This window comes from Manis pentadactyla, chromosome 3 (assembly GCF_030020395.1).
Source record: "Manis pentadactyla isolate mManPen7 chromosome 3, mManPen7.hap1, whole genome shotgun sequence".
Lineage (NCBI taxonomy): Eukaryota > Metazoa > Chordata > Mammalia > Pholidota > Manidae > Manis > Manis pentadactyla.
This window is the reverse complement of record NC_080021.1, coordinates 148,669,119-148,690,779: the sequence shown is the minus strand read 5'-3', so window position 1 is coordinate 148,690,779 and position 21,661 is coordinate 148,669,119. Positions and strand designations below refer to the sequence as shown.

Here is a 21,661-nt window from a genome sequence, read left to right as displayed (position 1 = left end):
GACTAATCACAGGGATTTGTGTGTGTGTGTGCTTTGTTTTTTTTTAAGTTACTTATTTTGTACTTTTTCAAAACATGCCTTTTTGTTTGAGGGGTGAATGATTTTATTACGTGTGGAAATTTAGGCAAACCTGACTTCCGCGATTTTAGAAGCAGCCAGAATTGAAGGTAGAGATGACCTTTAACTTAAATGAAAGCAGGACAAGTAAAGGAAATAGTTTGTTTCTCTGCCTACTTTCTGTAGTCATCCCATATTGGCAGTAATACTGATCATAAATCATCAGAACATTTTGGAGAAAGATTAGAAAATCTTAAAGTATTTTACCTTTTTTTCCTCCTAAGTAACTGTTTCAAATAATGTTAAAATGTATGTCATCAAGTCTACATAGGTTCAACTAGTTTTGCATAGCTTTCATTATGTGTAGGTCTAGTCTCTGTAAATAAAAATGTAAATGCAACAAATGCTTCAGAAAGTGTCTTTTAAAGGAATTCAGCCATTTTTTTTGCCATCATTCATCATCATTTGCTAAATTTTATATTTCAGAGCATAATGCATCTAAGTATGTATGTGGTTGCTTAAAGTATGATATAGCTGATACAGTCTTCATTCAAGAGGAAATATTTATAGTAATAATAAAAATCAGCTTTGAAATGAAATAAATTACTAGTGTAGCATCACATTTATGGCCCTAGCCTGCAGTTGAGAGAGGAGGTATACAAATGGAAAAAGGAATGGGTGAGATGCTTTGTTTCACTAGCATAATTTTTGTTTGTGTGGAATAAGTATAATCAGAAAAAGAAAAGCCTTTTTTAAAAACCAAAATTGTGAAAGCAATACATGCTCATGATAGAAAATATGGAAAATTTTCTATACATATTTCACACATAATTATGATCTTATCCCATGTGAAATTTTCTGCCTTACATTTTTCATTCAGTGTGATGATGTAAATGAGCATTTCCCAATATCTGAAACTCAGTGCCAATAGACATTGTCCTGTTTACTCAAAGTCATTCTGACAAGTGTTATCTACTGATGGAGAAAGGATGTTTAAAGGATGTGGCTTTATTCAGAGTCTGTAGGACATTTGGCTGGTGCAAGGCAGAGCACTTACTGTCTATATAACCAGTTAACCCCTTAGAGCTGCCTATGGTCTGGGCTGTCTGATTCCTGCTTCATGTCTTGCTGCTCTTCACCCTTATTAATTGTTGCATTATGTATTAACTATTCTCATACATGAAATGTTCATTTTTTCTGAACATGAAGAGATAGATAATGGTTTTCTCAAAATAAGCAGATAGCAGATGTTGATATAAAAGTATTTAGGCACTGAAACCTAATCATTTAGGAAAGAGACATGATTCTTGCTATTTTTCATGGTTTTAATTCTAGACATCCTTTTCTGAAAAAATATGTATCACCTTTTGGAAATTTTACAAGGAATAAATTTTATTAATATGCTGTTCTGACATAAAAATGCCCTGCTTTTATTGTGGAAGAATAGAAGATGTGTAGGGGAGGTGAGGGAAGGGAATTCTTATTGGTTTATATATATTATTCTTTGAAGTTCATCTTGGGGAAAATTCAGCTTTCTACACATGTGTTAGTTTGTCAGTAATGGTTTGTTATATGGTTTATTTGCAGATTTAGGTATATAAAAACCACATTGTATATAAGGATACTTTAGGAATTGGAATTTGTATCATTATTATCATGATCATTATATTCATGAGAAATCACATGGAGTCAAACTTTTAAATGCTTTTTTTCTTTTAGCCAGATGAATTATACTTTGAGGAAGGTGATATTATCTACATTACTGACATGGTAAGCCCAACTAATATTTTATAGTACCTTATGTGAACTAAATATGTGTAAGACTGCTTTGTGTAGCTGTGATTTTGTAAATTATTTTAAATGTTTATCTATATATGCCCAGTAGACATATGTCCAAATCTGTTCATTTTAGCACAAATTTGTAATAGCATAAGATTGGAAATAGCCCTTACAACTCTAAGTAGGAAAATAGTTGGATGAACTTTTGTAAAGAGTTACAAAATAAAATTTTATAAATAGTTTCTTCTATGTGAGGGAAGGGAAATAGTGTAGAAGGAACATAGATGGAATATAAACTTGAAAAATATTATACCTTGTTTTGGGGATCTGATTGGAATCATGTAAACTCTTGTTTTGCATAGTTATAAAATTAAATGGTACAAAGCAATCCCTGAAAATTAAAAGCAGAGTGAATCAAATGAGCTTAATTTTACCCCAGATAGTTTGCATAACCACACAGAAAGGAACTATTCCAAGTGCTTTTAAAACTCAGCAGTTTGACTCAACACTCTAGTAGAATATATAGGAAGGAGACCTGCCAAAAACAAAATTTAAGCTCTTTTAAATCATGATCTTGTTGGAGAAATGTTGGTATTGCTATTCTGAGATTGTTACATGTATATTGTGATTTAGAGCAAATGAATCAGTAGGTCAAGTCATGTTGAAAACTGGGATTTTCAGCCTGTAAAAAAGGAGAAGGAGTTACAGAAGTCAGATCAATGAGGTTAAGTCAAAACCCTGTAGCTGTGCATGTGAATTGAAGTATGTTGTATTTTATCTAAATGCTCTGCCTTTTGAAAAAGCCTAGAAAATGACCATCCTGATAATGTTACTTCCCATTAAAAGGAACAAGCCTCCTTTGAGAAATGTCTGGTACCAGGTTGGGGACAGCAAAGGTACAAGATAATCCCAGAACGTCTTGTTATTAGAAAGCAAGGAAACCACCAAAGACTACTAGGGGCACATTCGAAAGACCTGGGAACTGAGTTGAAGAGAGTGTCACTAGTGAAAGATAGGACAGTTTGAGCAGCTAGGGCAACAGTTCCCAAGGACTGAAACACATTTACTATGTTTAAATTCATGAGTTCCTAATGATACTTGAGAAAAAAACCAGTCCTCCTTGGTTACTCTCTGAGAATGTTAGGGAACCAATGTTTTATTCTGACAACTGTTAAGGAGAAGAATCAGCATTTATTCTACCTTTTCTCCAGGAATTTCATCTCTGGGTAATCTGAGAGCTGAAGGGAGGTTTTTCTTTAAAGAGATATTCTTATGATTTAAATGAAAAAGGAATGGTAGAATCAGAAAGCCACCATTTTGTAACCCCCATGAAATAATAGATCCAGACAATGCTCTTTAGTGACTACTAACGTTATGAAAAGAGACACTACCAGACATTGTGTGTCTCCTGATGGAAGAAATCAAAACTACCTATGAAACAGTCTTGCCAAAAAAAAAAAAAAAAAAGAATCTTAATCGAATTAAGCCTTAGAACTTAGAAATGACCCATTTATAGATAATAAGAGGACAGAGGAACACATTTTTGGGTAAACAGGGTTGCAACAGGCAAAATCCAAACTTCAAAACTAGAGAACAAACAAACTGGTTTCTTGAGCAAATGTATTATGAAGGAGTAGGAAAAAAGTGGAGGGGGAACCTATAGACTAAATGAGTCTTAAGAGGCAAATCAGTCAATCATACTGTATGGCTTGTATTTGGGTTCTAAATTATGGGACAACTGGAAAATTTGAGTATTGATCTAGATATTTGCTATTAAGGAATTATTGTTGAAAAAAATTTTAAACTGTGATATTGGTATTATAATTACATCTTTGAAAAAGTCCTTATCTTTCAGAGATATATAGTGAAATACAGATAGAATAATATGATGTCTAGAATTTATTTTGGAATAATCCCAAGGGGAGGGAAGTTGTGGATGAGGATATGTATGAAATAGTATTGACCATGAGTATATAATTCATGCAGTTGGGAAATGGGGATACACAGGTTCATTTTACTTTACTGTTCTTTCTACTTTTGTATAGGTTTGAGTTTTTCTATAATAAAATAATAATAAAAAGTTACCAAAAATAATACATGTGAAATAAAAAGACCTTTAGAAAAGCAACTAAACAAATAAAAAATCCTCAAATCTTGAAACTAAGAGAAATTAGGCTCTGGACAAAAAAATCCTATTGGTAGTTTATATAATACAAAGTTTTTTTCTTCTCTTTCTATGCTATCATATTATCCCTGGCTTATTTGATTGTTGAGGCTGCATGATGAAGTGTATTTGATCTGTTGTAGGCCGATGTGTGTTTATTTGTAATTTAATGATAAGGGGAATGGACATCCATAACTAGGGAGTGAGGAAGCCTGATCAGTGAAACCAGGGCTGGTGGACATTTTGTAGAGCAGGTGCACCCCTTGTGCCAAATGCTTTTAAAAGTGATGGAATGTCAGCTGGATTTGGTACCATTCATTTAACTCTTCTTTCACTAGAGTGATACCAATTGGTGGAAAGGCACCTCCAAAGGCAGGACTGGATTAATCCCAAGCAACTATGGTAAGCTTGGCCATGGTGGCTTTACTTTGTACACTTCAATTGTCTGGTTTCTGAGCCCTCTGTGCTTGCTGCCACACTGAGAAATCAGTGGAGTCTAGAACACTTTCTATTCCGTGAGCCTCCTGTCAGTAGAATGGTCATGGACCCTAGAGGTACCTGAAGTTGTCTCCTTGGCTTAAGAAAACGCATTGTAGCATTCTTGCAAAAGAAACCACGGTTTCCAAGGAAATGTTTATCTTTAGTCAACTCTTAGAACATTTTTCTTTTTCTTTCTCCTTCTCTCTCTCTTTTTTTTTGCTATTAAACTGAATTTCACAGATTGTTGATGAGGCCTGCCCTTTCTTTTGTGATGAAGTAACCCGGCGTTGTTAATTCACATTTAGTGCAGTGATGCTCATTAAATGTATTGTCAGGCAGTTTGGGAAGCTCAGGCAGTGAGCTGTGGCCCCTGCCATGAAACTGCTGCTAGCTGGAAGAGGGACAAACAGAAATACTGACGCTGGGCTCAGGAAAGAAAAGAGTCCAGGATTTGTAAAGAAGGGTCCTGGGTTTGAAGCCTTTCTCTTCTACTTCCTAATAACAAGGGGCCTTAGTGAAGGCCCTTAACTACTCCCCCAGGACCTTTCCCCATTTATATAATGAGAGGGTCTGATTCCAGTCACTTCTAAGGTTCCTTTCCACTGTAGTATTAGATGAATCCTCAGACCAACAGGGCTGGCGTCAGCTACCAGTTCCAAGTAGTGGAGTGGGACTTAGACTGTTTCAGGGAAGGCAGTGCAAAGCCCCTAGGGAAGAGGGGAGCGAGGGCTGAAGCCTGGATCCCAACATGGGTGCTCCACTGCCCTGGTCTAAGTGTGATGCCATTCTGGGTTAAAAAAGACTTCAAACATTTCTATGCTTCTCTAACCTTTGAAATCCCAAAGATATCTCCACTATGCACTCCATTTCCAGTCAGTCATAGACACCAAGGGTATAAAGTGTTCTCTGTTGCTTTGGCACTCGCCAAGGGAGTGTCCAGTTACGGCCTTTTGTGGTTGGGAGGGTGGGTCCGAAGTCTCATTTGACCAACAGAGTTCATGTGGTCGCTCCTCCTGATTCTAGGACAACTCTGAACACACCTTCCTTAGAGGCAGGTAATATGCTGATTGCCCTTTCTGAACACAGGGAACAAACTATTTCTCCCTCTCCCTGGCACTATGTGCACACACACAAGGGAAACAATTATTCTCAGCCATCTTCACAATAGGATGTTTTTACAGACTATAAAAATGAACATCAGATGCTTTCTTTTGCATTTTTGTGGCTAAGTTTATTTAATACTTGAGTGTATTGATGGGTAGGCCTTTGCTCTGTTTGTTATTTATGCTTCTAGTTAATTGTGTGTTTGTTTTTATTTATACTTCCAGTTAATTGCTGTGTTACTGCCTTATTACTTAGCTTGCTTCCCTCTAACACTTAATTCAGCTTCTTTTAAAGGAGAAAACATCCATTTGATTTTCTGCTATTTTTTAAACCACTTGAAGTTTGGGAAGCTCTTTGGGGGAAGGACCTAGCACTCTAGAAGCTAGGTGACTGTGAAGTGGCTTCAGTGAATCCTTTGAGTGGCACTGTCAGCATTGGGTTTGTACTTTTTATTTTCCATCTAGTGGCTGAGCAAGCAGAATCCATTGACAATCCATTGCATGAGGCTGCAAAAAGAGGTAGGTGTGATTCTTTTTGATGAGATACACAGTACAGTGGAACAGACTTTAGTTATACTGTTGATTGACTTTTAATAAATGTATACATCCACATAACCAACACCCAGGTCAATATCTAGAACATTCTGTCATCCTAGGAAGTTCCTTTCCCTTCCTCCCGCAGAGGCAATCTCTGTTCTGCCTTCTCTCACCCTAGATAGGTGAAATGTGATTTAAATTTTTTAAATGTCAGTCAACGAACACTTCTAAGCACTTGACCTATCCTAGTGCTCAGTGGCAAGTGGAAAGGCATGGTGTGTAACTGCCAGAGCTCAAAATCTGGCAGGGGAGAGAGGTGTGTGACAGATCATTATGAGATGGTGTGATAAATTCTAAGTTAAGCAGGATATAGAGGCCAGAATGAGTGAATGGAGGTGCACGAGTATGGAGGCTTTTTGGGAGTACAGCATTTAGGGGAGTGTTGGTGTAGTGCCCTGTGTGGTGAGGGTAAAGTCGGAGAGGGAGGTTGAAGGAGGGATGGGTATTAGCCTGGGGCTTTATCCTGTAGATCAGTGGTTCTGCACTGGGGCTGATAGCTCCCTCCAAACTCTGGGACACTTGGCAATATCTGGAGACATTATGACTGTCATGACTGGAAGAATGCTACTGGCACTCTTTGGGTTGAGGCTGGGTATATTGCTAACATCCTACAGTGTACAGGACAGCCCCACTGGAAATAATTTTTCCAAACCCAAATTAAGGCTGCTGTTGAGAAACCCTACTAAGATGAAGGGGAGTTTCCATAAGGTCTCAATGAACTCTCTTTCACTCTATTTTAGATCTCTTTGAATCTGAATGTGCAAAAGAAAATTATTGTTTTGGAACTGTACATAAGTAGAACTACTAAACTGACATTTAAAAAATTCTTTGTAAATTAGATATTTAGGGCATTAGCTGGAGGATTTTAAATTAATAGTTATAGTTTAATGTATAAGAGCAGAACTTTTAGTAGGTTATTTAGTGTTTCCCTTCTTGTAAGAATGGAAAATGCATTTTAAAGGGGAATGAGTAGTATCTGCCCATTCTTAGGTTCGTCTAGTTTTTTCCCTAAGTTCCAGGATTTCACTATATGTATGTATGTATACATATATATAATATATATACATGTATTTTATATATATATATATTTTTATACTATACACATACTTATTTAGGCACCTCTTCCCATTAACTCACCATTAAAAACTGATGTTGTACAGTCCATAGAACTTACTTGTATTTTACCAGTTGTAACTACGTGGTTGAGTGTGGCCGTGTGCATGCCATAGACTGAATGTTTGTGTCTCCTCAAATTTCATATGTTGAAATCTAACCTCCAGTTTGGAGGTAGGGCCTTTGAGAGGGCTCTACCTTCATGAATGGAACTGGTAGAGACCCCAGAGGGCTCTCTCTGTCCTTCCACCAAGAGGGTGAAAAGGCAGTGTCCAGGAACCAGGAAAGCAGGCTCTTACAAGACACTCAATCTGCTGGCACCCCGATGTTGGACTTCCCAGCCACCAGAACTGTGACAAATAAATTTGTGTTGTTTAAGCCACCCAAGCCCTGCAAAAAAAAAAAAAATGTATGTTAATCTTTTCCATTAATAAACTGGAAATTAAATGTACTATAATGAATTCATTACTGGGCAGGTCTTAATTTCAGACTTACTGATTAATCCATTGGAAGTGGAAATGTATGCAGAATGAAATTGATTTAAAAGCAAAACAAAAACAAAACTCTAATTGTGATTTTATAAATGTAAAATTTTTTTCAGGCAACTTGAGCTGGTTGAGAGAGTGTTTGGACAACCGAGTTGGTGTTAATGGCTTAGACAAAGCTGGAAGCACTGCACTGTACTGGGCTTGTCATGGGGGTCACAAAGGTATTACATTTGTTTGTTATCATAAAAGTCTATGCTACTGAATGTGTGCTTCGTCTAGGGAAGCTGGACTTACAGAAGAAAAGAATTGGCTATTCTTATCAAATCCTACAAAGCCTTGTCCCTGGCAGCTCTGTGAAACAGTAGTTTGAATGTGTTTGGTCAGCCTCACTGCATAGACCCCTCTCACTTGAAGGAGTGGAAACTTACTTTGCTCCCTTATTCTAGGAAATGTTATAGGAACACAATGGTAATAGAAAAACAAACCCCACTATCTAATCTTACAGAAGAAAGGGGCAGAATTGACTCCTGTAGCTTAGTTTTCCCAAAATTTGCTTTTGTGTTTAGTGTAAACTGTTGTATTCAGGAGATAAAAGAGCATTTGCTGAAGTTAATAATTTAGTATAACTTTCTCAGTTATAATCAATACTATGACAACTGAAATTTCAAGATGTATTTCAGCCTGACCAAAAATCTTCAACACCCACTCTCTTTCTACCTCTCTCTACAATACACACAGAAAATAAACACAGTGAAAAAAAGAACCCAGCAAATTATATAGCATAGCCAAAGGAAAATTAATGGCTATCTTCCCAAAGAAGCCTATCTTATTTTAACTAATGAACACAGATAAGTTATATTAGTTATATTCACTAAGTATCATAGTGAATGTAGAAGCATTTCTGTAATCATGTCATGTGAAATGGAAAGGGCAAATTATTTGGGGGAAAAAAAAACACCCTTTTCCCTAGATAATTCTACTTTTTAGATTCTGAAGTCTTGTATTTACATAAATTTTGAAAATCTTGTTATGAGGATTTTCTTGAAGATTATTATATAGAATCCTCTCTTTTAAAATTATTATGCTTCATCTTGTCAGACTTTTACTTCTCATTCCAAAAAAAAAATATATCTCTTCTATTTGAATTTCAGATATAGTGGAAGTGCTATTTGCTCAACCAAACATTGAACTGAACCAACAGGTGAGATTGCTTACACAGAAGTCGGAAGTCATTCAACACACCTGCCTTGTTCTCTTTGTGCAGCTTATGGGCGTGTAAAATCCTGTCTTAGGGTCTTCAACTGACCTTTTCCCATTTATTATCATTCATCAAAATGTTATAAGCCATAGTTTAAAAATTATTATTATTCTAAAATACAAATTGCATAAAGCCCCAAATGCCTACTGTTCTCCTCATAAGTCACTTTGGCTTTTAGTCTTCTTTTGCCTCTTACCTTCCTGTTACTAAGGAATGTGCCTCAGGGCTGTCTCATAATTCATCATCTTCATGAGTATTTTAGTGTCTGGTAGGTGAAGGGTCAAGATTATCAGCTGCTTTTCAACTCTCATCTTCCAGACCCACAGCACCCAGCCTCCCCTCATCTGGTCCCCTCAGTGTGTCATACCCATATTATAGTCTTTGGTTTTATTACTCTATAATGCTTACAGTCTTATGGCTATTTAAATGTTGTTTACTGCTTGCATACACTTTTGTTTCTATAATTATTGACTTTTATTTAGCTGTTTTTTTTTTTTTTTATGTTCTTTCGTTTGGTATCTCACTAAGACCTACACTGTTTTATATATATACTCTGTTGATCTGCTTCTCCAAAATGTGGAAGATAGTCAGCTGCCTTTTTCTTCTCACTGGATTGGCACTTCCGAAGCCCTCCATCCTCATTCTCTAAGCTGAGCAGTGTGGTCTCTGCTGTCCTTGGCTGGCTTCCTGGGAAACCTTCCCTTTACCTCTCTCCTCTATTGTGTCTTCACTTCTCTGGATTCTGTGCCTCCCTTTGTGGAAGAACATCTTCAAGGAGATTCCAGAGAAAGAGGACCTTGGGATTGATGATTTGGCTGACAGAATTCTAGGTTGAAAATGATTTCCCTGAGAGTTCTGCAGATGTGGTCCATGGGATTCTGGTTTCCAGGGTTACTTTTGAGAGGTTTGATGCCATTTTGACTCCCATTCTTTTGTGTGTGACCTGCTTTTCTCTTGCTCAGAATATTTACTCTCTACTCAGTGTTCTAAAATCTCACAATGGTGTGCTTTAGTGTTGTTCTTTCCCCAGTAATGATGGGGAACTCTTTTAGCCTAGAAAAATACCTTGTATTCCTTCTTTCATAGTTTTAATCTGGCTTTTTGTTGTTGTTCTTTGGTTCTAGAATTCCCACTGGTAGTTATGTTGGACCTCTTAGCTTGAGCCTCCAATTTTCTTAGGTTTTCTCAGTGATTTTCTCACCTTTATCTTTATGTTTTATTTTGGTAATGTTTTTAATAACTCAGAACTGTAGTAGTTTTCTATTGCTGTCTAACAAACTACAAATTGAGCAGCTTAAAAAAACACCATTTACCTTATACTTTCTGTAGGTCATTATTCTGGGTATGGCATAGCTGAGTTCTCTGCTCAGGGTCTCACAGGCTGGAATTGAGGTAGGCTAGAGCTGGGTCCTTAACCTGGAGCTCAGATCCTATTCCAGGCTCATTCCTGGTGCTAGGAGAATTGAGTTTCTTGGACTTGTAGTACTATAGTCCTTACCTTTCAGAGACCACCCATCTCCATAGACAGTTCACAACATGGCCATCTGCTTTCTGCTTCAAGGCGAGCAGGAGATTGCGTCTCTGGTGCTCACCTTTTTTGGGAAAAGGTTCACCTGATTAGGTCAGGCCCACCCAGTACAATCTCCCTTTTGATGAACTCAACATAAACCAGTTAGAAACCTAATTATTGGAGTGATATCCTGTTACATTCACTGGTCTCACCCACACTCAGTGGGTAGGAATTATTCAGGGGGTATTCCAGGGGGCAGAGATTTTGGGGACCATCTTAGAATTCTGTCTACCTTTCTTTTACTCTGATTATTACTTTTAAATGGCATCTTTCTCTTATTCCATTATGCTGTATCATCTTATGTCTCTGATATATTAATTGTTGCTTTTTAAAACATTTTCTGCTATTCACTGTATTCTGTCTTTTACCTCTGAGATTCATTAATTTTGCTTGTTTTTATCTTTCCTTAAATAGTGGAGGCGTTCCTGAGATGACTGGTATTTTTGTCCATCCATTCATGTTAAATGTGATTGGAGGTTCTGCATGCTTGTGGGGCTTCTCTCGGGTGAAGTGGGGAGGTCCTGGCTGTTTTGCTGGTTTAATACCCAGGTGCCAGTATGAGGACTCCCTCCCTCCCCTGCATGTGGGCCGGTCAGCTCCACCAGAGATGTGTTTTACAGCCTCCTGCCTGGAGGTAGCTGCTAGACGGTACACAGAAGGGCGGTGGGATAGTTAAAGGCAGCTCGAGGAGGGGTCTTGCTGCTCAGATTGGGGGTTTTTCAGCTAACCCCTGTTTTTAGTTCATGGCTTTCTTGCCACCTTCTCTTGTTCCTCCAAGTTCCATGAGCTTGGACACCATCTGGCTAATTTCTCAACACAGTAATTCTACCATCTGTATGGGGTCACCTGGCAGCAAGGAGAGAGGAAGATGATCTGGGGTTCTGGAGTTCGAATTCCTTCTTGTAAACACTTTCACCCGGTACCCTTTTGTTTTCACCCCACACGTCATTCCTTTTCCAGTGTCTCCAGGCATCTCCAGTTCCTAATTCATACTAGGTTTCTATTGGAACAAATCTGCTTGCTTCCTCCTGGAGTTTCCATCTGCAGGCATCTGTGTTTCCACCTGTGCTCTGCCAAGTCAGTTTCTACGCCTTCATCCCACTCCGTCTCCCCAAATGACTCATCTCACGTCTCTGAGCCTCCTTTCCCTCTGGAATTTTATATGATTTTTAAAATTTTGTTCTCATTTTAAGTTTACTTAGAGTAACCCTAAATTGATGTGTTTTCAGTCCCCATTCTGTTTTCAAAGTGCTGTTTTCTCTTTTTACCACCATAGAACAAGTTAGGGGACACAGCTTTGCATGCTGCTGCTTGGAAGGGTTATGCAGATATTGTCCAGTTGCTTCTGGCAAAAGGTAAAGTGTGTGCTCAGTTTCTTTGGTGTTCACTTACTGTGAAAAACAGGCTGCATCCAATTACACCATTTGAAATAGGAGAAAGAGTAGGTGGCACCTTATTTTAAAACTGAGATTTTAACTTTTACTTAGTATTAGAGTTGTTATGATATGAAATTGAGGTAATTGTATAAGTTTTTAGTTTTAAATTAAAAGCTTGGTAAGCTTTAATATCACATTTATTACTTTAGTAAGAATTACTGAAAATTACTTATTAGTTAATACAAGGACTGATGCCCTTTGCTGGAACATTACCTCTGCAGAAGGTAGAAGATGAGGAAGGAGGTGGTTGAGTTGGGGGCTGAAATGGTTTTCTTCAGCACATTTCTGTATTTTTGAATCTTCAACAGTAAGAATGTATCATGGATTGTGGTGTTAAGAAGATGGCCTGTGGGAACAATGGACTGCCTCTAGGTTTTATTATGTTGCTGTACTGCTGATTTGCATGGGGGTATGCTTGCAGATATAAAATATAATCCCATCCACCTCCACTTACCTGGTCTTTATCTAAAGACCTTGGTGTACAGAAGAAGAGGCAGAGGGCATATTGAATTCAGTCTCCCAAACGCTCTTGCCAAGTCATTCTGGAGTCTGATTTACCATGGGGATAGTAAAGTCCCTTGCTGAAAAGTTGACATCCAATTCTAGACAGATTCAAAAGGAAAAGCCATGTTTTAATTGTGCATAATTATCACAGGTTAATTATAAGCTCCCTGATTAAAGATGCCAAATATAAAAGCCTACTTTAGGGCCAGAATGATTCTCTAGTTAGCTTTGCCCAAAGTGATTAGTTTTGGTGGAAAGTGGATTGGCTGCTACTCTAGTCTTCAAAAAACACCTAATTTGCTTTTTCTTCTGTTGGGAAAGGTGCTAGAACAGATTTAAGAAACAATGAGAAGAAGTTGGCCCTGGACATGGCTACTAACGCTGCCTGTGCATCTCTCCTCAAAAAGAAACAGGGAACAGGTATTTTGTTTTAATCCTTCTTTCTCCTCTGGTGCCATCATGACTGAGGTTTATCATGTCAGTATTGGGGGAAAGTTTTTTCTGGGTAAACTCTTCAGGTGATTCTGAAGTTAGATTTTATATCCTTAATTTAAATTGGAACCTTCAACATAGAAGAGTACCTTTCTTCATGCAAATGAATTTGAATTGACATTGATCTTCTACTGTTTTTGCATGTTTCTTTTGTTCCTTACAATCAAATTATAATCACTTTGCTTTCCATTACATTCCTTATCAGAGAACCATGGTCTCTTATTTCAGATGTGTTTTTATGAGTGGTTATCCCTAAATATTTTCTAACTTAAGCACCAAAGAACTCCATGTTTATATTTTGTTCCTAATTTAAATGAGGATATCAGTAAGTTATCATCAAAGTTATTCTAGACTCTGTGAATATTTTGATATCCATAGATTATGGGTGGTTTTTAAAGGTAAAGTTTAGGTGTATGTTCTAAAGATAAAAAATATCTACTGATATGGAACAATAGGTTTGAAAAAAAAAAGGTTTATGTGGTTGTTTTGAAAGTGCTGAAGGGAAGGTGTTAGAACAAAGGTGTTAAGCACACTTGCATCATTTATGATTAGTATTCAGAGATTTGGGTGTTGATTTGACCTCTCAGTACCTGTCCCTCCAGGATCGTTCTAATACAATTCCTCAAAGAAATGCAGCGAGCATGTGCCTTGAACTCTTTCCTGTCCACTTCTTCTTTTCCTTCCTCTGGTCATCATCAGCCTCCTGGCCCATGAGAAACCCAGAGAGGCAGAAAAAAGAACCGTCCAAGGTGATTTGGTTGGAGGGGATGTTCAGTCTCTTCTCTTTAGCTCACTTTGAAGTATAAGCCACTACTTGATACTATTTTCTAGAAAGGAGCTAGTATAATGGAGGACTTTCTTTTTGCAAGTCTTCAGCATTGCCGTTTGCCATTGCAGCCCATTTTGTATTGCTTTAGAGTCTAAAGTTTAGACTAATCCATGTTGGTGGAAAATCACCAAAACAGCTGTTGAGAGGTTTCCATTGTAGAGGCTCAGTGCATTTGTTTCCATTTTAACGTGAGGGTACTATCACTTACAGAGTTCCCAAACTTGTGTACTGAGATACTGATTTCTGGTTTTATCACTTAAATTGCATTCCCATTAATTCTTGAACCTTTGGTAAACTTACTTCTCCCTCCGGTATCCTTTGATTTATGAGAAAAGACAGTATTATACTGTCCCATATTCTATTCCTAGCAAAAGCAATAAGATGAAGTCAGTCTCCTGGTCTCTTGCTTTAGTCAATCAAAAATAGCAAATAGCCTCCCTCTTTTCATGACTCACTAAGGGAGCGTCCTAGAATTATCCACCTTATTGATCATCAAATTCCCATACAACCCTCCCCACAAATCTGCTGTTTCTTTTGTCCTTTATTCCCTTTAAACAAATGTCTTTGTTTCAGATTTTTCTTTAACTTCAATTCAGATATAGTGTAAACCATTAAGCAGCTTGAGATTCCTTAATTATTTAAGCCATGAATGCTTACTGGCAGAGCAAGTCTTTTTTTAAAGTCATTACCCGTGCATAGATGGATATAAGGTCTACTAAATGAGGGAGAAAGTATTTACTGACTGAGTGGTGCTCCCCTGCTACATTTGACTGAGAGGTCATATTTGCAGCCACGTGGGAGAGGTACTTTTACTTGGAATGGGCCTCGTCCTTCCTGCTGGCTCGTTTGGGCCAGGAAGTAGGACTATGGCCCAACTTCCTTTCTCTGCCACAGACTTCCTGTTGCTGTATGGGACCTTCAGAATGTCCTGGCTGAGAAGTAAGGTTTCTTATGAGCTGAAGGTTATGGGAGCCTCATGTATACTTTGGGCTTAATCATGACAGGCAAGTAAAATACCACACTCACTCAGGCTCCAGAGAGCTGCACCATGAAGCCTCTGCATGAGCAGCTGGGGCTGGAGGAGGCGGGTGGCGTACTTTTCTCTTCCCTCACGTTTTTTGAGTTTTTGTAGAATAGGGCTCAGAGCTGGGTGTTCTTTATCTCTATTCACTCCCAAGTGCCTTTAGTTTACCTTCCTGAATTTGTATTGATTAGATAGTGGATTCATTAATGAAGTAATCTTGAGGCCTGGCAATATAGAACCAAGAAATGAATTTTCCTATTTCACTTTTCATGGTATCATGTTCTCTGTTCTTTTCTTGCTTTATCTCCCCAATCATCCTGTTTAAAAATAAGTTTTATTTTGCATTTTGATCCTAGCTGCAATGAGAGTGTGAATATTATGCCATATAGCCAATTACTAGTATGAACTCTAAGCTGGAAAAGGTATATTCTGATATTGTCATCCCCTTTTGAAAGCACATTTTGGATGTCTTATAGGAACAAAATAATTCAAGTGTGGCAGTTACCATGAAGGGTAACTTTGGGATATAGGGATTGAGTCAGGACCATACTTGAGGATTCAGCCCTTTAAATATTTTTTCCAATTTTTATAAACTGAGCTGTAAAGTACATAAATCTAAGTATGTAAATCCTAACTTTACAGCTTGATGAATTTTTTTTAACCATGCTTACAGCTGTTTCCACACCCAGATCAAATTAGAGAACATTTCTCACGTCCCAGAAGTCTCCCTCAGTATCCTTTTCTCTTACTAGTTTTCCCTGTTCTCAAGCATGGTGTTAATGGAATCAAACAGTATGTACTTTTTTGTGTCCGACCTCTTTTACTTAATATTGTATATGGTATTTATCCATGTCACTGTGTTTATCTGTTCACCATCTATTTACTTTTTAAGTGCCGATGCTGGATTTGACTGTGTAAATTGAGGGCAGTGAGACTGAGGAAAAATGGCAGTGAGGTCAGGGAGAGTGGAAGGCACCATTAGGAGCTGCAGTACCATGTTGGCCATGCCCCGAGGTGGGCTGTGAAGAGACAGAGCTCATCACACAGCACTTGGCTATGTGAGAAGTTTCCAGAGAAACTGCCTCAGAGCAGTCCATGAAAGGAAGGAAGGGGGCAGAATTTATTTACCCAACTCACTCCTGTCTCTTGATTTCTGCTCAGTCAGTATGCACCATGGCAAGTCACCTTTCTCTTGCTAACTAGAGAAATGAGGCTAAAATAAAGTGCAGAAGTAACCATTGTATGCTTAAAAGGCTTTGTTTACCAAGTTTGCAGCCAGTCCTGAGGTTTGTGGAACAAAATGTATTCCTCCCAGGTCTCCAGAGCTCCTCTTAAGGAGAATGGAGAAGAATACAGTTCAACCTGGAAACTTCTAGTAGTTCGGAAGCTGATGTGAAAATCATTGTTTCTATTCTGCATTTGTTCCTTTTTCTGTCTGTCTCTCTCCTGTATTAAGATTAATAAGTTTCTACCTCCCTTGTACTAACTCTCTCTTGTCCCTTCTTTTTTCTCAATAATTATTTTCCTAAACCTGTGAAGATAATGATTCTGTAAAAAACCCTGCAATATCATTGGCATACTTAAAATTAATAATTACTCCTTATTATCATCAAATATCTTGTCATTGTCCAAACTTGCCACTTTTCTCATATATGCTTATCCTTTACCTATTTATTTATTTATTTATTTATCTATTTACAGTTAAGTCAGAGTCTAAATAAGGTCAGTTTCTGATTGACAGATTTGTCTTCTAGGTGTTTTTTAAAAAATCAGTGTTTCCTTTCTTTCCCTTCCCCCATTTTTTAGTTTTGCAATTATTTATTAAAGAAACTGGTCTATTTCCTTGGATTTTCCAGTGTGCGCATTGCATGACGCAGTCCCGTGGGAGTGTCTGTCATGTCTTCTCTCCTCTCTGTTTTTTGTTAGTTGGTGTTAGATCTAGAGGTTCAATTGGAGTTAGATTTCATTTATCTGTCTATCTGTCTTAGGGGTAGAGGAAGGACTACTTCATAAAGAAAATCATGTTCTTCCATCACAGGCCTATAATACCTGGTTATCACTCATTCTGTGATGTTCACATCCATTGATCATTATTGTCTAGATCCATTATTTCACTAATGGTTGCAAAATGGTGATACTCTAATTCTGTCATTTCTTTCACAGTTATTAGCGGGAATATTCTATGAAAAAAGATTTCCCCTCAACTGTCTGGTTACTCAGAAGAATAGTTTGTGTAGTAGGGGCAGACTAAAGGTTTTATTTTTGCCAATTACTTAAAAGTTTTCAAAAATAATGTGCTGGTTCCATATTATACTCTGAAGGGGACCAATGAATTCTCTTTGATGCATGTTGAAATGTTTGCTTTTTTAATCCATTATAGTTAGTATCCTTACTGATAATCTTCAGGTTGGATCCAGGACCCTTTCAGAGTAACGCTTTCTTTGATAGGTTCCTTATATTATGGCATGACAAGAGGTTCCAAGTCCATCTTTTACATCTTCTATGCCAGACTTGGAATCAGAAATTATCTCCAATGAGCTTGGGGAATATAGTATTTACAGACTATGATCTGGGTGCTATCATCCTTTTTTGAGCTCTAATCATACTTATGCTCACATGCCCTAAATCTATTCCTAGTGTAACCTGTTGATGATAAGAATTTGACTAGACGGTTGAACAGGTGGCTAGAGATCAGATGTCTTCTTTTTGAACCTTATTCAAGGCTGATTTCATATTTGATGGGATTCAGCTCTTTCTGTTTCAAACTTTTATTTATTTTTCATTTCGGTCTCTTGCTTCTGAGTATACTTTATAATCAGTATTTTCTAAAATGAAACTGAAGCTTCTGTGTTTCCATTCTCTTTCTCTTTCTTTTCCTTTTTTCCCCTCATTAGCTGTCTTTCTACCCAGTGACCTTGCCCTCAGGTCAGGCTGCAGGCTGTCGACTGACTGAAGCCACAAGTGCACTTGTCACTGGGAGAGGAGGTTGGGAGCAGAGTTGTCAGAGTGGAGGGCCCTCCAGTATGTTCCACTTTGGTCATGGTGCATGTGGCTGGTTGCATTTCATGCAGAATATACTGCTGGTACTTAGCTCCACATGCTTTACTTTTCTGCATGTCTGAGGAACATGCAGACAAATGCATCTGTCAGCATCCTTGGCAGCAGACACTGAACAGTTAGGCTGCAGAGCAGTAGTTGGAAAAGATCCTTGGGGAAAGTATAGTCTTGGGTCTGTGAGGAAAGATTAGAATTTGTTGAGTTGTCAGAGCTTTGAAAGTGAAAACAAAATCCAAGCAATTTGTAATTTCTCCGTGTTGCTTTCCCCCACCCATCTTCCTTTTAGATGCTGTTCGAACATTAAGCAATGCCGAGGATTATCTCGATGATGAAGACTCAGATTAATTCCCTTCTGGAGCTATGAGATCTAAAACTTCTGTTGCTTTTGCCATTCCCAAACCTTGTCTTTGCCAGAAGAGTGTTTGGTAACTGTTTAAAAAAAAAAAGTGTGTATGAACGTGGCAGTATTGCACTGTGTTTGAGTAGCATGTGTAAATGAGTAGTTTTCACCTTCGGTTTGCCAATAAGTGACTGGATACTTTGCTGTAAAAAGTACATTTTTGTTCACCAGAGTAGAACAAAAAGAGATTATTTCTATTTATCAAGCTAAAGGAATTTTAAGTATTTTTTTCTTTAAAAAAAATCAGGATTTTTTTTCAGTTAAAAAATTCTTTACCTCAAGGATTGAGATATTTTAAATGGATTTTTCAAGGGGGAAATGCTTATTATAATAATAGACCAAAAGACTTAGCAGAAAATTGTCAGCTATTCTGACAAAAATAAACATTTTGAGAGACTTTATTCCTTTTGTCTGTTTTTGTTGTAATCTCTCTTTGCCAGTAAATAAATAAAGCTTTTTATATTTATATTTAGGTAAAGACTGATTTTATTTTATTTTTTTAAATCATATTTGTTAACACAGAAGAATTATAATAGCCAAATTTCTGTTCAGCTTTATATATCTGCTTTGATTAAAGTCAGGGCAATCATCATTGAGAAGGTACATTTCTAATAAAATATATAACTTTAATAGTTATTAGACTTTCAGTTTTATTTCCAAGGTTATATGTAGTATGAAGAAACCTAGCAACTAATTATAATTTGCTTAAGGTTTGAAAGATTAAAAATTGGCTTCCTTACTTATCATGGAAGATTAACTATAGTTTTCCTTAATGGAGTAGCCATGAGCCATGAAATTTTTTTTCATTCAGTTTTTTCACTTTGATAACATTTGTTTTCTGAAAGCATGGCTCTAGCTTATAACAATTCAGATTATTTTGCTAAAATATCAGTTAACATTGCAGGGAGCCTTCTGTACCTTTGAAGTGACTCTTCATTTGAAAGTCTAACTTTGTATCACTACAGTGATGATACTAAAAATGACAGGGCTATCGGCATTTGCTTAGATTCCAGGCTTTAGGCCCAGAAGCATATTTTGCAAGAACACTTTGATACTAATTTCAAAAAACACATTGGTGAAGAGAAGGAAATGTTTGAAGAAGGAAGTGGGTAAGCTCAGGAAGTGAACAATTGCCTCTATAAGAGTTTCTTCTGTCTGTGACTGGTTTTTCTCTTTGTGGTGCCTTGAGAAAGGAAACCCTGAGAAGCCTATTTTAGGTCTTTCAAATACCCCAACTAAATTTTAGTAGAAAGAAATCTGTGTATGTAGTGATAGCAAAGGATGCGCACAAAATCTGAAATTTATTATAAAAGAGGCTATTTTAGTCTTAAAACAAATATGTTCATTAAGTTTGAGTTAAACATTTATATTTCTTCATAAGCATAAACTTGAAGATAGGAAATCCTTGTTGAAATTATATCTTTTCCCACTTAATGTTTAGATTCATTCTTAATCAGGTTTGTACTTTCACAAAAAGCTTTTAGAAATCTTTAACTGTGTGCTCATACTTACTTGGGCCTGTGGTAATTAAAATAGATGCCAACTAAACACTTTTCATATTTTAACATGGGCGGGTAATACCATTTGCGTGAATCTAAATCATTTTATGAAAGTATCTGTGCTTGACATAGATACTTTATTTATATATTTGAGGAAAAGAATAGCGGGGCTTTACTGTTATTGCTTTTAACATTATTGAACTTATGAGAATTCTAAAAAGTTGGCCAGTTATAGTTTTTTTTGTGGGGGTGGAGGGTAAACCTAGATATATGCATGAATTTTTTGGTGAAACAAAAAAAAGGACAACACATTTAGCTGTGGTTGAAACTCCAAGAGAAAATTTACTTTTGCTTCTTGTGTAGTCAGACTAGCTGATCGGAGTTTTTCAGAGATTGTTTAATGCTGAGCTCAGCAACAAAATTTAGTTCTAGGAACTTGTCACTGATCTGATGCTGTGCAGAGAGAGCTTTGATTATGTTCTGGAAATGACTTTGGAGGCTTTGCTGTAACCTGAGCTTTCTGACAGTCACTGTGGCCTGAACTCCTTCTCAGCCATTGCACACTTTAGATAGAAAATGCCTTCCAGCCCCTTGTACAGTGAGATACGTGTCCAGCCATGTGCCCAGTAGCCTTATGCGAAGAATAGTTTATGAGAGTTTCCCATTTTAGTTTCCTTTCTGGAACCGGTCTGTTGCAAAGTATCTGTTGGACTACCATGCATTACAGTTGTCAGTTTCTGTGTTTCTTTAGTGAGCCTACCTTTGGCTTATTTTTTTTCAGTAGATTGTCCATGTTGTTTCCCAAAGGGACATGTTGAACAAGGCAGCAGTGACCCTATCTTTTTTTTTAATCTAAAAACCAAATTGGAAATAGTGCTAATGAAACTCTTAGGTTATTTTAGGTGCAGGAAAATAACACCTTTGTGTGCTTTCTTCATAAACGTTCTTTATGGTGTAGAATTTCTGATTCACTGGTATTCCTTCTTATTGTGAGCCCTGTATTTCTCATTTCTGTAAATGATGACTTCTTTTCTGATAGGCTACAAAGCCTAACATTCACATCTGATCATCAGCATTTCCCGGTTGACTTTGATTTTGTGCTTGTTCTCCTGAATTTTACATTGTAAATATGTATGTAGCAGTCATGCACCAGACAGCCATACATGGTACAGTAAAACTTCAAAGTGTCTGATTACTGAAAGTTGAGGTTTTGGTGGGAGAAGTATTGCAAAAGAGTCTGCACTCCCTATCTTAACTGAAAGTATAGCTTTGGTGAAGGTTTCTTAAGTGAAGGAAAAATTGCAGACCACAAGTTCATGGTTTCTGTCTCCTTATTTCTTAATAACAAGCCTTTGCATCTGCCCCTCCCTCAAAATGACATAAAATTAAATAGAACTACCATTTATTAAATGCCTTGTCTGCCAGTTCCTGTGCTAGGCATTTTCATAGACATGATGTCATTTGATCTTTACAGAAACCTGGGGTGGTGAACGTTAATGCCCCTGTCTTTTTAAAGAGAAGCTGAGGTTTGAAGAAGTAACTGGCTCAAGGTCACACTGTTTGAAGGTGGAAGGGCAGGTCTGGCCAACACCTGACTAATGCACCTGCTCCCCACTACCCTTGGCAGATGAGGCCATTCATATTCTGCCAGAAAAATATGCAGAAACAGACCAGCTCCTTTTCCAACTCAAGTCCTGGATGTAGTGTCCGATAAACTCAGCATATCTGCTAATTTAATTAAATGTGTAATTTAAACCAATAAATAAAGGATCACCTCCCCCCTTTTTTTTCTCAGAAAATTTTCAGCAAAC

At 37.4% G+C, this 21,661-nt stretch overlaps 1 protein-coding gene across 1 annotated transcript in view; it reads left to right on the top strand.

Annotated features, from left to right (window-relative positions):
- OSTF1 (osteoclast stimulating factor 1) overlaps window positions 1–18,823 on the top strand; it is a 49,073-nt gene extending 30,250 nt beyond the window's left edge. Inside the window, exons 3-10 of the mRNA XM_036893425.2 lie at window positions 1,777–1,827; window positions 4,339–4,402; window positions 6,049–6,102; window positions 7,895–8,002; window positions 8,933–8,982; window positions 11,886–11,964; window positions 12,871–12,969; window positions 18,238–18,823. Coding sequence (XP_036749320.1) covers window positions 1,777–1,827; window positions 4,339–4,402; window positions 6,049–6,102; window positions 7,895–8,002; window positions 8,933–8,982; window positions 11,886–11,964; window positions 12,871–12,969; window positions 18,238–18,296 — 564 coding nt within the window. The 3' untranslated portion in view covers window positions 18,297–18,823. The remainder of the gene's footprint in view (window positions 1–1,776; window positions 1,828–4,338; window positions 4,403–6,048; window positions 6,103–7,894; window positions 8,003–8,932; window positions 8,983–11,885; window positions 11,965–12,870; window positions 12,970–18,237) is intronic.
- The last annotated feature ends 2,838 nt before the right edge of the window (window positions 18,824–21,661 follow it).